Raw genomic sequence first — 15,753 nt, forward strand, 5'->3', positions numbered from 1 at the left:
CTTATTATTGTGATACTGTTTAAAATCTGCATATGTAAAGTTCAACACAATGTTATTAGCTTGGTGCAAACGTAATTGTGGTTTTTGCCATATGTGTATGTAGGTAATGGCAAAATTACAGCTTTTGCCACATACGTGTATGTATTTTTTTTTTTTTTTAGTAGTGGCAAAATCTGCAATTACATTAGCACCAACCTAATACATGTTTTTGTTCTAGTTTTTTGCTCATTGAAGCTTGGGTATCTTTCCATATTTAGAACATCTAGATTTTTTTTTTACTATAGCTGAGTGGTATTTTATTGTTGGTTATAGATATACCAACATTTATTTAGGTTATTCTCTTACTGATAGGTGCTTAAATTTTAACTTGAAGGAATTTTGCAGTGAATTTTCTTTTGCCTATATCCAGGTGTTGTGAGTGGTAATAGATATTTATAAATTCCTATCAGAAAATTACTAGGTCACGGCCAGGCGCGGTGGCTCATGCCTGTAATCCCAGCACTTTGGGAGGCTTAGGCAGGTGGATCATTTGAGGTCAGGAGTTTGAGACCAGCCTGGCCAGCATAGTGAAACCCCGTCTCTACTAAAAATACAAAATTAGCTGGGCGTAGTAGTGGCACATGCCTGTAATGCCAGCTAGTCGGGAGGCTGAGGCAGGAGAATTGCTTGAACCCGGGAGGTGAAGGCTGCAGTGAGCCGAGGTCACGTCATTGTACTCCAACCTGGGCGACAGAGTGAAACTCTATCTCCAAAATAAATACATACATACATACATACAAAATCTATACTACAGGGTACATTTTTCCTTTTTTTCTTTTTTCATTGTATTAAAATATTAAAATGTACATAACATTAAATTTTTGCCTTTGTAACCATTTTTAAGGATACAGTTCACTGGCATTGGGTACATTTACATTGCTGTACAACCGTCACCATTGTCTGCCTCCAGACCCTTTCATTATCCCAGACTGAAACCTATTAACACATTTTTATACCTTTAGCTCTTCTCTTGTTGTGGACATTCATTTTCAGTTTTCTCCCTTTGTAGGTAACAATTGACATATATATGTGTGTATATAAAAATATGTATGTATATATTTTTTTACTTGTCTGATTACTTTCTCATGATGGCAGTTCTTCCATGATAGGACAATTCTCTAGAGAACAGTTTATATGAGTATACATATTAAGGACAATTTTTTTTTTTTTTTTGAGATGAAGTCTTGCTCTCTTGCCCAGGTTGGAGTGCAGTGGCGTGATCTCGGCTCACTGCAACCTCTGCCTCTCGTGTTCATGCGATTCTCCTGTCTCAGCCTCCTGAGTAGCTGGGACTACAGGTGCCTGCCACCCCACCTGGCTAATTTTTGTATTTTTAGTAGAGACAGGGTTTCACCATGTTGGTCAGGCTGGTCTTGAACTCCTGATCTCAGGAGATCCACCCGCCTCAGCCTCCCAAAGTGCTAGGATTACAGGTTGAGCCACTGTGCCCGGCCAAGGATGACTTTTAAAATTGGATTTGGATGTCAGTTTTTCTCCCCCTGACACCACTGTAGAGTTTACCCCCAGTTTGATAAGAAAAGTTAATGTAGGCCAGGCTTTGGTGGCTCACACCTGTAATCTCAGCACTTTGGGAGGCCAAGGTGGGAGGATCATTGGAGCCGTAGAGTTCGAGACTGATATGGGCAATACATGTACCTAGACCTCGTCTCTAACAGAAACCTTAAAAAACTAGCTGAGTGTGGTGGTGTTTACCTGTGGTCCCAGATACTTGAGAGGCTGAGGTGGAAGATCGCTTGAGCTCAGGAGGCAGAGGTTTCCATGAGCTGTGATCATGCCACTGCACTTAAGCCTGGGCAACAGAGTGAGACCCTATCTCAAAAAAAAAAAAAAAAAATTAAAAAAGTTAATGTGACTGGAAGGTTAAATGTGTTTTTTAAAGTTATAGATATATAGCTGTTATATAAAAAATGAGATACTTCTATGGTAATACAGAAGTCAAAGTGTCTTTTCCCTAAATGAGTGTTTTTTTTTAACAGGCTCAGTGACATTGCTCAGTGGGAAGATTTGTGGGGAGAGGTATATATGTGATATTTATTTGGGAAAGGGTGTTCATACATATTTTGCTGTTCTCCTGGACAAAAGGTTGAGAAACCACTACTTTGTGTTCTATTTTGTTTGACTGGTTAGAATCAGATTTACCTAACCTGGGTTTTAATTGTAAAACAAAATTTTAAATCTCAAATACTTACAAGTTACTCTAATAAGAGCCTTTGCTTTCTCCTAGGATTGGCAGCCACCATTTGCATGTGATGTTGATAAACTTCATTTTACGCCACGTATCCAGAGACTGAATGAATTGGAGGTAATGTCTTCACTAGTGTTCTGTTTGCCTGTATTCCAGGGGGACCCTCCTTGAAATTATTAGGATATATTAAAATTGTTATAGAATCACCATTGTAAATCTGTTTTTAGATTTGTATTTGAGCAAATAAGAATATTTCTGTAGAGAACAGGTCTTTAAAGTATCGAATTGGCTAGGCATGGTGACTCACACTTGTAATCTCAGCACTTAGGGAGGCTGGGGCAGGAGGGTTGGCCTGGGCAACATACTGAGACCCTGTCTCTAGTAAAACATAATTTTAAAAACTAGCCAGGTGTGATGATGATGGTGTGTACCTATAGTTCCAGCTACTCAGGAGGCTGAGGTGGGGGGGTTGCTTCAGCCTGGGAGGTCAAGACTATAGTGAGCCATGGTTGTGCCACTGCACTCTGCACTCCAGCCTGGGCAACAGAGCAAGACCCTGTATCATACATATTTACATATGTGAAGATACACACACACAAAATTGTATTTTTTTTGTAGGGATGGAGTCTCCCTATGTTGCCCAGGCTGGTCTCAAACTCCTGGGCTCAAGTGATCCTCCTGCCTCTGCCTCCCAAAGCTGGGCATATAAAAGCTTCTTTACTTGTCATATAATTTTAAACAATAATATGGAATTGTGCTTACAGTACTACTTAAGTTCCTTTCAGAGTGCCTACTTACATCACAGGAAGGTTTACTGAGTGTTTAATTCCTTGTCTGTCACGTGGTAGGGGCTGAATTAAATTTTTTTTTAAAGTCACTTAAGATTTTTACTTTTTTTATTATGGAGTCCCGCTCTGTCACCCAGGCTGGAGTGCAACAGCATGATCCTGGTTCACTGCAACCTCTGCCTCCTGGGTTCAAGTGATTCATTCACCTGCCTCAGCCTCCCAAGTAGCTGGAATTACAAGTGTGTGCCACCAAGCCCGGCTAATTTTGGTATTTTTAGTAGAGATGGGGTTTCACCTTTTTGGCCAGGCTGGTCTTGAAATCCTGACCTCAGGTGATCCACCTGCCTTGGCCTCCCAAAGTGTTGGGATTACAGGCGTGAGCCACCATGCCTGGCCTGAATTAAATTTTTGTTGAGTTAATGTGTGGGGGGGGGGGGTGGGGGGAGATATATATATATATTTTTTTTTTTTTTTTTTTTTTTTTTTTTGAGACGGAGTCTTGCTCTGTCGCCCAGGCTGGAGTGCAGTGGCCGGATCTCAGCTCACTGCAAGCTCCGCCTCCCGGGTTCACGCCATTCTCCTGCCTCAGCCTCCCGAGTAGCTGGGACTACAGGCGCCCGCCACCTCGCCCGGCTAGTTTTTTGTATTTTTTAGTAGAGACGGGGTTTCACCGTGTTAGCCAGGATGGTCTTGATCTTCTGACCTCGTGATCCGCCCGTCTCGGCCTCCCAAAGTGCTGGGATTACAGGCTTGAGCCACCGCGCCCGGCCTATATTTTTTTTTTGGGGGGGGGGGACAGAGTCTCGCTGTGTCACCAAGCCTGGAGTGCTGTGGCACAATCTCAGTTCACTGCAACCTTTGCCTCTTAGGTTCAAGTGATTCACCTGCTGTGGCCTCCTGAGCAGTTGGGATTACAGACGTGTACCACCATGTTCAGCTAATTTTTGTGTTTTTAGTAGAGATGGGGTTTCACCATGTTGGCCAGGCTGGTCTCAAACTGTTGGCCTCAAGTGATCTGCCCATTTTGGCCTCCCAAAGTGCTGGGATTACAGGTGTGAGCCACCACACCCGACCATGTATAATTATTATTTTTTTATTTTTCTTTTTTATTTTATTTTTTTTTTTTTTTTTTTTTTTTTTTTTTTTGAGACGGAGTCTCACGCTGTTGCCCAGGCTGGAGTGCAGTGGCGCGATCTCGGCTCACTGCAAGCTCCGCCTCCCGGGTTCCCGCCATTCTCCTGCCTCAGCCTCCTGAGTGGCTGGGACTACAGGCGCCCGCCACCCCCGCGCCCGGCTAATTTTTTGTATTTTTAGTAGAGACGGGGTTTCACTGTGGTCTCGATCTCCTGACCTTGTGATCCACCCGCCTCGGCCTCCCAAAGTGCTGGGATTACAGGCTTGAGCCACCGCGCCCGGCCTATTTTTCTTTTTTATTGAGACGGAGTTTCGCACTGTCATCTGGGCTGGAGTGCAGTGGCATGATCTTGGCTCATGAACCTCTGCCTCCCAGGTTCAAGCAATTCTCCTGCCTCAGCCTCCCGAGTAGCTGGGATTACAGGCGCCTGCCACTACGCCCAGCTAATTTTTTGTATTTTTAGTAGAGACGGGATTTCACCATGTCAGCCAGGCTGGTCTTGAACTCCTGACCTCATGATTCACCCATCTCGGCCTCCCAAAGTGTTGGGATTACAGGCATGAGCCACCGCACCCAGCCGTATAATTATTATTATTTTGAGATGGAGTATTGCTGTCTCGTCCAGGCTGGAGTACTGTGGTGTGATCTCAGCTCACTGCAACCTCTGCCTCCCGAGTTCAAGCTGTTCTTCTGCCTCAGCCTCCTGAGTAGCTGGGATTACAGGCAAGCGCCACCACACTCGGCTGATTTTTGTATTTTTAATAGAGATGGGTGTTTCACCATGTTGGCCAGGCTGGTCTTGAACTCCTGACTTTGTGATTCATTTGCCTCGGCCTCCCAAAGTGTTGGGATTACAGGCGTGAGCCACCGTGCCCAGCTGGCCATGTATAATTATTTAACCAGCTATATTTTCTGTATTTTTGGCTGTTTCTCATTGAATTCAGAAAGTGGTATTATATGGTTCTGCTGAAAGAGCATTAAATTTAAAAAATTTTTTAAAAAATGGTATTGTACTTAAATATTCTGTGAAAGAAAATATCACATGGGCAGGTAATAGGAGCTTTAAAATAAGCTAAATGAGATGAAAACTCAATCAATTCTTTGTCTTTTAGGCTCAAACTCGAGTAAAATTGAATTTCTTGGACCAGATCGCGAAGTACTGGGAGTTACAGGGAAGTACTCTGAAAATTCCACATGTGGAGAGGAAGATCTTGGACTTATTTCAGCTTAATAAGGTAATGGGCTAATGACCATCTTACCATCTTACTCATTTAATAATCTTACTGACAGAATGAATTTGATCTTCTTTGCCTTAAAAAGGAACTTACTGCTCAGTCAGATGGCTCGCGCCTGTAATCTTAGCACTTTGGGAGGTTAGGGGAGGAAGATTGCTTGAGACCAGCCTGGGTAACATAGGGAAACCCTGTCTTTACAAAAAATTAAAAAATTAGACAGGCATGGTGGCATGTGCCAGCTATTTGGGCGGCTAAGGAGGGAGGATCACTTGAGCCCAGGAGGTGGAGGCTGTGGTGAGCTGTGATTGCACCACTGCACTCCAGCCTGGGTAACTGAGCAAGATGCTGTCCCAAAAAAGAAAGAAAGAACAAAGAAACTTATTTTTTGAGATGTGCAAAATGAGGTTCTCAAGTCAGTTGAGTGATGAGGATCATCAGGCTCTGCTTCCCAGGTCTTGAAGCCTTGTGGAATATTTTGCTGCCACCTGTTTTTCTCATTTTCACACTTTACAAAAATTCTGCAAACTATTTCTTTTTATTACAGATAAGGAAACTGAGGCTCAGGGTGATAAAAAGCTAAAAAGCGCTGAGCTATGGCCGGGCATGGTGGTTCATGCCTGTTATCCCAGCACTTTGGGAGGTCGAGGCGGGTGGATCAACTGAGGTCAGGAGTTCCATACCAGCCTGACCAACATGTCGAAACCCCGTCTCTACTAAAAATACAAGATTAGCTGGGTATGGTGGCACATGCCTGTAATCCCAGCTACTTGGGAGGCTGAGGCAGGAGAATTGCCTGAATCCAGGAGGCGGATGTTGCAGTGAACCGAGATTGCGCCATTGCACTGCAGCCTGGGCAACAAGCGAGAAACTCCGTCTCAGGGAAAAAAAAAAAGAAAAAAAACTGAGCCATAATTCAATACCAGGCCCAATTGATTTCTGAACTTTACGTTCTTTCCATCAAACATGCTGGCATGCATCCTAGTCTTTAGTTTTTGGAGATTTATTTAAGAGTCCAGAGTAAGACCAAGTATTATAGTCCCTTCTTTGGTAGAGATTTAGTTTTAGGTAAACTGATTCTTTCCACATGATTGCTTTGGGGATGTGAAAAGTAGCTTAGAGGGGACAAAATGTTTATGGACCATGTTGTCAAGAGAGATGTTTAAAATTTCTAACTTAAAATTAGTAGTGTGTATATATGTGTGTGTGAGTATATATATGTGTGTGTGTGTGTGTGTATGTATATATATATTTGATTGGCAAAACATGTTTTTAAAAGATAACCATAGCCAAGAACATTTTCCCCTTGGAGTCATACTTAGGTGCGATTAGAAGTGACTCCATATAGTTGTTTCTAATTTTGCTATTTTAACAGTTAGTTGCAGAAGAAGGTGGATTTGCAGTTGTTTGCAAGGATAGAAAATGGACCAAAATTGCCACCAAGATGGGATTTGCTCCTGGCAAAGCAGTGGGCTCACATATCAGAGGGCATTATGAACGAATCCTTAACCCCTACAACTTATTCCTGTCCGGAGACAGCTTAAGGGTAAGTTTTGGGGGCTAGCCTTAACCTGTTTTATCTTACTACTTATCAGTACATTGTCTTTTCAGGAAAATGAAAAGGCCTTGATTGTGTTTGGAAGACCTTGTTTTAGAAGACCTTGTTTTGTCGGGGTGCGGTGGCTCACTCCTGTAATCCCAACACTTTGGGAGGCCAAGGCAGGTGAATCACCTGAGGACAGGAGTTTGAGACCAGCCTGGCCAACATGGCGAAACCTCGTCTCTACTAAAAATACAAAAATCAGCTGGGCATGGTGGTGGGTGCCTGTAATCCCAGCTACTCGGGAGGCTGAGGCAGGAGAATTGCTTGAACCCAGAAGGTGGAGGTTGCAGTGAACCGAGATCGTGCCACTTCACTCAAGCCTGGGCAAAGAGCGAGACTCCGAGACTCCGTCTGAAACAAAAAAATACCTTGTTTTGTGTTTTTTCCTCTAGTGTTTTTGTTCTGCTTTGAGAGCAACTATACTTAGAAGTTTGTTTCTGGAATGAATAAGATTGTGGAGGAAATTTTTTTACTGTCAAAAGCTGAGGAGTTGATTATTATCTACTTGTTACAACTTTGTTCTCTTTAAATTTAAAGTAGCTAAAGTATTCCTGGCTGTCATATGAAGGTATAAGCTGTGAAATAACTTACCTACCTATTCTCTTTTGCCAGCTGAGATTTTTTAGGAGATTGTCAGAATGTTGATATGGTAAAGATAGGGGATTTTATAATGCTGCATAGCTAATGGGTTCCTCTTCTAGCAGTTCCTATGTAGCCATGTTCATTTCTGACAAAATGGTATTTGTGAAATTATTCACTTAAAAACTTGTAAGTAAAACAATACTATAAAAGCTTCCCATTTATTTCCATGCCTTGGTAGAAAGAAGAGGGGTGTCATTATCCATTCACACCCTTTGAGTTATTTTAGGACTACAGCAGTGAGCCCTATAATTTTAAGAATTGTTTTCTGTGCTGTAGAGAGGTAGGAAGAGAATAACATAGTTTTTGAGGGGTAAGTCACTAACCAAAGTCCCGTCCTAATACTATACACACACAAACACACCATCTGTAATGCTTAAATCCAGTAGATTTGTTTTTCTTCCCTCTTTCCCTTATTGATTCCAGGTGAACACTTTTTTTTTTTTTTTTTTTGAGATGGAGTCTCGCTCTGTCCCCCAGGCTGGAGTGCAGTGGGGCGATCTCCCGGTCACTGCAAGCTCCGCCTCCCGGATTCATGCCATTATCCTGCCTCAGCCTCCCGAGTAGCTGGGACTACAGGCGCCTGCCACCGCACCCGGCTAATTTTTTGTATTTTTAGTAGAGAGGGGATTTCACCGTGGTCTGGATCTCCTGACTTCGTGATCCGCCCGCCTCAGCCTCCCAAAGTGCTGGGATTACAGGCCTGGCTAACACTTTTTAGCATAGAAGAAAGTGGCCAATCTGACATTCAAAACTTTTTGTTTGTTTGTTTAGTACATTATGTGAATGTTTAGTGAGCCCATGGATGAAATTGTTTAGAATGTTGAGTGTGAGCTGGGAGCGATGGCTCAGGCCTGTAATCCCAGCACTTTGGGAGGCCAAGGTGGGCGGATCACTAGATGGAGAGATGGAGACCATCCTGGCCAACATGGTGAAACCCTGTCTCTACTAAAAATACAAAAATTAGCTGGGCATGGTGGCGTGCGCCCGTAGTCCCAGCTACATGGGAGGCTGGAGCAGGAGAATTGCTTGAACCCAGGAGTTGGAGGTTGCAGTGAGCTGGGATTGTGCCACTGCACTCCAGCCTGGGTGACAGAGCAAGACTCTGTCTCAAAAAATAAAAAAAATTAAAAAAAAATAGGCTGGGTGCGGTGGCTCACACCTGTAATCCCAACACTTTGGGAGGCCTCAAGTGGATCCCCTGAGGTCAGGAGTTTGAGATCAGGCTGGCCAACATGGCAAAACCCCGTCTCTACTAAAAATACAAAAAAAAAAAAAAAAAAAAAAAAAAAGCTGGATGTGGTGGCAGGCGCTTGTAATCTGAGCTACTTGGGAGGCTAAGGCAGGAGAATTGCTTGAACCCGGGAGGCAGAGGTTGCAGTGAGCCAAGATCACGCCATTGCACTCCAGCCTGGGTGACAGAACAAGACTTAGAACGAGATTGTCTCAAAAAATAAAGAAACAAAAATAAAAAATAGAATGTTGAATGTGGAACGTTTTTGCCTCATAGTCACATCTAGATACAGTTACCCGTAATAGGTTAATTTTCTCTTCTTGAACTCTTCCTAAGTATGGAAGTTATAGTGAATAAAGGAAGAGAGAGTCCTTTTAATGATGCTTTGTGGATTGTAACATTTTAGAAACATGTCACTTATATACTTAAAAAGGCAATGTAGTTTTATGGTTAAAAGTCACTTAAATATTTATACAATCAAGGAGTTGAAAGGAGTAAGTATTTAAAAGGTACCCTTTTGTAAACATTGCATCTACAGTAAAGGTAGATATTTGTGAGTGACTTACTGTGTGCCAAGTATGTTTTAGGAAGTGATACACATTCATTGTAGAAAGTTTAAAAACACAGGAGGAGAGTATGGCAAAATAAAATCACTCCTGATCCTTCCACCTGTTATTTCTCTCAGGGCTATTTTTATGCATACATTCACAAATTGAAAGTGTACTCTTCTTCAATGATGTATACATCATTGCATCTTGGGTTTTTTTACTAATCATATGAGCATTTGCCATATCATTGAATAGTTTTGAAAATGCGATTTCTAATGACTGTGGCAATCCATTTTTTATAGCCAGACCTTATTTTTATTTCTTCTATTGTAGAATGTTTAGGTCGATTCTAGTTTTTTATTATAATACTATGATGAACATTCCTTGTATGTAAATTTTCACATCTATTTCTGATTTTTGAAATAGTTATTAGGGAGAGAAGAATTGAAGAACATATACTTAGGAAAAACAGAGGTGTACAGTGAAGGAATTATTGCAGAAGGGTGAAGGGAGAGTATAAGTTAAATTTTAGGAAGCTTGAGAAAAGTTGATACACTGTTCCAGTGGAACAGAGGCCTCAATCTTGCATCATCATGTTTTCTAAATGTCTTAAGGGATTGCTCTGCCTTTGTGGGATGATGTGGTTATGGCATGATGATGATATTAAATCACCTGTAAGTCCTAGTTTCTCAAATAAAGGTTAAAATTAGCGTCTGTATGTTAATAACACTAGATATAAAACCATATCATGTGTATTTTAAATTGTGGTTTGGAGCAAAATAATAAAGCTCTTCTTATTTATTCTAAAAAACTACAGGGCATGATTGTCTTAGATCTGCAAAGTCCTTACAGAACCAAGCTGACCATAGATGATGGAACCATTGAGACTAACTAGTAGGAGAGAGGAACCACATATGTGATCATCCACTTAGTACAATTTATGTAATTCAGCTCAATTTGTATTTTCCTAATCACTCATACTTTTGTGTCTCCAATAGAAAGTACGTTGGATACATAAAGGGGATTAATTTACATGATGAACAGGTTTTATTCCCCTCTGCATGCTTTCATTAAACATACTGTAAATGCTCAACTGAGGACTTGTTACAAAACAGAAGGCAATGTTCTATATACTACTTTTTGTAAAAAACAAAATATTTTTTTCTCTCAATTGTCATTGGTGTTTAGTTTGTCTCATAATTTTTTCTTTTTTCTTTTTTTTTTTTTTTTGAGACGGAATCATGTTCTGTCACCCAGGCTGGAGTGCAGTGGCACGATCTCGGCTCACTGCAATGTCTGCCTCCCAGGTCCAAGCGATTCTCCTGCCTCAGCCTCCTGAGTAGCTGGGATTACAGGCATGTGTCACCACATCGGCTAATTTTTGTATTTTTAGTAAGGACGGGGTTTCACTATGTTGGCCAAGCTGGTCTTGAACTCCTGACCTCAAGTGATCTACCTGCCTCGGCCTCCCAAAGTGCTGGGATTACAGGCGTGAGCCACTATACCTAGCCGTAAGTCTTAAATAAGGTACCTTATTTAAGGCACCACCGCACCTGACCAACTTTTTTCAGAATGTAAATGCTTAACTATTAGGAATATAATAGTTAACTTTTCTGGATCAAATCAATGTGTAGTTTTAAGTAGAATGAGTAGAATATTTAATATTTATAGGGTGCTATTACCAGTGGTAGATTTACTACTTGTTAACAAGTAATGAGTCAGTATTTTTAAATAGTATATCATATTTCTTAACTATCAGAAATAAATTTTATCATTTTGTCGCTTTGTACTTTCTTTTGTTCTTTTGCCCGTCTCTGTATTTCTGCAAATGTGAGGAGGAAAGGGGCCAATCTCATTAGTGAGATTCTATGGTAGTAACTGCCCGTAGTGTCAGTGCTTCAGGAAGGTTGTTATTTCCATGTATCTCATTCCAAATATAGCTGCTATAACACACCCCAGAGGGTTACTTTTGAAACTTTTACAGAGGTTTTTCATGAGGTTTGTGGGTCCTCTTATGAAAGAGTAGTACTTACCTGAAATTCATATTAGCTTCAGTGGCAACATTTTGTTGTGTTAATAGCTTAGAATAAAACTAAAAAGAAAAACCAAAGCAAGAAGAGAGATGCATTTTTGATCAGAACCAAAGTTATTGCTGTGGGCTACCAGTTGATCTTTGCCTTGCGAGTTAGACTTTGTAGGGATATACTGTGGTAAATAGAAACCCTAGTGAGGAAGACTGCTTTAGTTAAATGACCTGTTTTCTCAATTCAGGTGGTATCTTTGGATGATAACTTTGCTAGTTATATCTGAAACTATACAGTTGTAAAATCTAGAAAACACTTTTAAAAAATGAGATATTTTTAATATGGAAAATTGTTTTGGGAGCTTATAAGGGGCCTTTCTAACAATATGGACCTTCCATTAACTGACAGTTGCAAGCACAAATAATTCCAAGTGGTTTATTGGGAATGCCTTGAGACAGCTATGGTCTGTTGTAACCTGATGATGTCAGCAATGAAAAATCAAAGCAAAACCCCCTGTTAAAAATTTTTAAAATGTTTTAAACCTTTATAGATGTATGTATGTGGTTGGTAACTGCAGACTTGTCTTTATTTTTATTTAGATTTTTAAAAATTATAGGCCTGTTGTCTAGATAAATAGTTGTAAAATGTACCTTACAAAAATCCACTGAAACTCTGTAAGATTAAAAAGGGAAGGAATTTATCAGTATAGTTGTTATTTCTAGTGTTTGCAGAAGCCAAACCTGACCACAGACACTAAGGACAAGGAGTACAAACCCCATGATATTCCCCAGAGGCAGTCTGTGCAGCCTTCGGAAACGTGCCCCCCAGCCCGACGAGCAAAACGCATGAGAGCAGAGGTAAGAGCCTCATGAGGTTAATTTAGAAGGAATTCTCAAGCCCTATTACCAATGGCTGTCTGACACTGGATTTCTCTCATGTGTATGCTCTTTGTAGTTTTGAACCTTGTTAATCTCGCAAAGGGATGCTGTTTGTATTCCAACTTTTACACTTGGGTGAATTGTGCCATCAAAGGGATAAGGAATCGAAGAAGTCTTTCTAAGTTTATGCTGCCTGTACAGACTGCTGCTTGTTACCAATCAAGGCCTTAGGAAGAATTGGTGTTCTGTGTTCCTACTTGGATTGCCCATTACCCTCACAAAGTTGGGCAATGTTTAATGGGGATTAAGGCTAGAAAACATGTAGATTAGGAGGTTTTTTAAACAGAGTGGTTAGAAGACAGTTAAAGCCATTTTTCTCAGACTTCTTTGTTTTTTAGAGACAGAATCTCACTCTGTTGCCCAGGCTGGAGTGCAGTGGCGCGATCTTGGCTCACTACGACCTCCGCCTCCCAGATTCCAGCAATTCTTCTGCCTCAGCCTCCCCAGTAGCTGGGACTACAGGCGTGTGCCACCACGCCCAGTTAATTTGTTTTGTATTTTTAGTAGAGACGGGTTTCACTGTGTTAGCCAGGATGGTCTCAATCTCCTGATCTCGTGATCCACCCATTGTGGCCTCCCAAAGTGCTGGGATTACAGGCGTGAGCCACCGCGCCCGGCCTCTTCTTTTTAGAGATGGTCTCGCTCTGTCACCTAGACTGGAGTACAGTGGCATGATCATAGCTTACTGCAACTTTCAACTCCCAGGCTCAGGTGATAACTGCCACCTCAGCCTCCCGAGTAGCTGGAACTACAGATGCATGCCATGCAGAACTACAGATGCATGCCATGCATGCCTAACTAATTAAAATTTCTTTTGTGTGAGATGGAGTCTCGCTCTGTCGCCCAGGCTGGAGTGCAGTGGCGCGATCTCGGCTCACTGCAAGCTCCACCTCCCAGGTTTACGCCATTCTCCTGCCTCAGCCTCCCGAGTATGCAACACCTGGCTAATTTTTGTATTTCTAGTTAGAGATGGGGTTTTGCCATGATGGCCAGATTGATCTCAAACTCCTGGCCTCAAGTGATCCACTCACCTCAGCCTCCCCAAATGCTGGGATTACAGGTGTGAGCCACCTCACCCAGCCACAATTTGTTCTTGATCCTTTGACTTTCCCTATTTTTTTTTTTTTTTTTTTTGAGATGGAGTCTTGCTCTGTCACCCAGGCTGGAGTGCAATGGCATGATCTCAGCTCACTGCAGCCTCTGTCTCTTGGGTTCAAGCAATTCTCCTACCTTAGCCTCCCAAGTAGCTGGGACTACAGGTGCATGCCACCATGCCCGGCCAATTTTTGTAATTTTAGTAGAGACAGGGTTTCACTGTTAGCCAGGCTGGTCTTGAATTCCTAACCTCAAGTGATCTGCCTGCCTTGGCCTCCCAAAGTGCTGCGATTACAGGTGTGAGCCACTGTGCCTGGCCAACTTTTCCCTATTTTAAAATTTCTCATCCATGCTTTAATAGTAGTTTCAAAGGTGAGCTTTCTTCCTTAAGAAGAGAGAGAAGTATGTTTTGAATGCTCTGTTAATAGAGGCAATTGGTAGGATATAGTCATCTTGAGATTCCAGTTGGATTTTTAAAGATTATATCTTCTTAAAGGAAATATTCATATATGTGACAATTTTTTTAGGCCATGAATATTAAAATAGAACCTGAGGAGACAACAGAAGCCAGAACTCATAATCTGAGACGTCGAATGGGTTGTCCAACTCCAAAATGTGAAAATGGTAAGAAAATTTATCAGTGAATAGGAAAGAAAAAGAAAATAAAGTAAATAACTATTCATAAGTAAACATTATAAGCTGAAAAAGTCAATGGAAAAAATTAAAAAGTAAACATTAGAGCAGCTATTACACTGGGTTGAGCTTTGAGAAATAAAATCTTAATATATCAACAATGTCCTTGTTCTCATAATTAACTGACTAGTGGGAGAGAGAAACAGAAACTATATGTATGCATATTAGGAGTGTGGATGAGTTTCTCAGCTCTAGTGAGTTGCTACTTTGAAATTTGATTTAACGCAGTTACTTGAAGTAATTTGTGAAAAACATAGGTGCCTTTGACCGAGTGTCTAATAGATTTATTTCAGGCAAGGCAAACAGACATGTTCCTAAATCTGAATTGTAGTTAATTGCTTGCCTGGCTATCACTTGATGTAAGTCACTGAGAGGTGGATTTGAGATTCTCTTTTTTTTTTTGTTTAAAGTTATTCTGAAATTTATTTGCATCTTTAAAGAGTACTAAAAGAGATCAAATTTATAATTCACAGCACTTTTTTTTCTTTTTTTCTTTCTTTTTTTTTTAATTATTATTATACTTTAAGTTCTAGGGTACATGTGTATAACGTGCAGGTTTGTTACATATGTATACTTGTGCCATGTTGCTGTGCTGCACCCATCAACTCGTCAGCACCCGAGATTCTCTTAAGAGAAATCTTATATATGAGGCACATACAAATTAAGAAGTTAATAAAATGTGTTCCACCTAGGGATTAGTGAGGTAGTGGAAAGGCAGCACAATGCAGTGGAAAGTACAATATAAAGTAATACAGTAATCTTGGCATAACCGCTAACTAGTTATGTAACCTTAGAGATGTTTCTTGACTTACTTTAACATCAGTTTTTTTTTTTTTTTTTTTGAGACAGAGTCTCGCTCTGTCACCCAGGCTGGAGTGCAGTGGCCGGATCTCAGCTCACTACAAGCTCTGCCTCCCAGGTTTACGCCATTCTCCTGCCTCAGCCTCCCAAATAGCTGGGACTACAGGCGCCCGCCACCTCGCCCGGCTAGTTTTTTTGTATTTTTAGTAGAGACGGGGTTTCACCGTGTTAGCCAGGATGGTCTCGATCTCCTGACCTCGTGATCCGCCCGTCTCGGCCTCCCAAAGTGCTGGGATTACAGGCTTGAGCCACCGTGCCCGGCCAACATCAGTTTTCTTACCTTTGAAATGGGTTTGTTGTGAAGGATTAAATACTTTATGGGAAGCATTGAGCACACTGCCTACCACATGATAGTTCAGTAATTGATAGCCAGTGTTTTTGCCAAACTTCTTAGTCTTCAGAACCAGGAATTTGGAGACCAGGAGGATGACCAGGAAGTCATCTTAGATCATGGAGAGATAATGTGTTATATGGAGGAGGTATAGTTGGGGAACTGTTGGTCTCTTACAGTCATGGCCAAGAGGAATTTGATTTCATCAGTATATGTTATGTGTTGGTCTTAAGAAAACTTAGTTCCTATTTTGAAAGCATACAAACCTGAGAGACATCTTCAGAAGTAACCTACATCCTGAAATTTAAATGGCACAAGAGTTTGCATTTTATCATAAAGTAATCAGCATTTGAGCCCTTGAATAAAGTATACTGGGTGCTATTGCTA

The 15,753-nt window shown here is 41.2% G+C and overlaps 2 protein-coding genes across 6 annotated transcripts in view; one reads left to right on the forward strand and one right to left on the reverse strand.

Moving 5' to 3' along the window:
* Positions 1–15,753, reverse strand: part of TMEM183A (transmembrane protein 183A) — a 604,310-nt gene that overhangs the window by 308,944 nt on the left and 279,613 nt on the right. The window lies entirely within an intron of this gene.
* Positions 1–15,753, forward strand: part of KDM5B (lysine demethylase 5B) — an 83,469-nt gene that overhangs the window by 30,769 nt on the left and 36,947 nt on the right. For 4 of the 5 annotated variants that reach the window (XM_050762270.1, XM_050762283.1, XM_050762288.1 and 1 more), the window contains exons 2-6: positions 2,285–2,362; positions 5,281–5,403; positions 6,776–6,946; positions 12,171–12,305; positions 14,009–14,105. In XM_050762270.1, the coding sequence (XP_050618227.1) occupies positions 2,285–2,362; positions 5,281–5,403; positions 6,776–6,946; positions 12,171–12,305; positions 14,009–14,105 (604 nt within the window). Of the gene's footprint in view, positions 1–2,284; positions 2,363–5,280; positions 5,404–6,775; positions 6,947–12,170; positions 12,306–12,724; positions 12,833–14,008; positions 14,106–15,753 lie in introns of all 5 variants that reach the window. The other variant, XM_050762293.1, reaches the window with a different exon arrangement.

Source organism: Macaca thibetana, chromosome 1 (assembly GCF_024542745.1).
Source record: "Macaca thibetana thibetana isolate TM-01 chromosome 1, ASM2454274v1, whole genome shotgun sequence".
NCBI classification, from domain to species: domain Eukaryota; kingdom Metazoa; phylum Chordata; class Mammalia; order Primates; family Cercopithecidae; genus Macaca; species Macaca thibetana.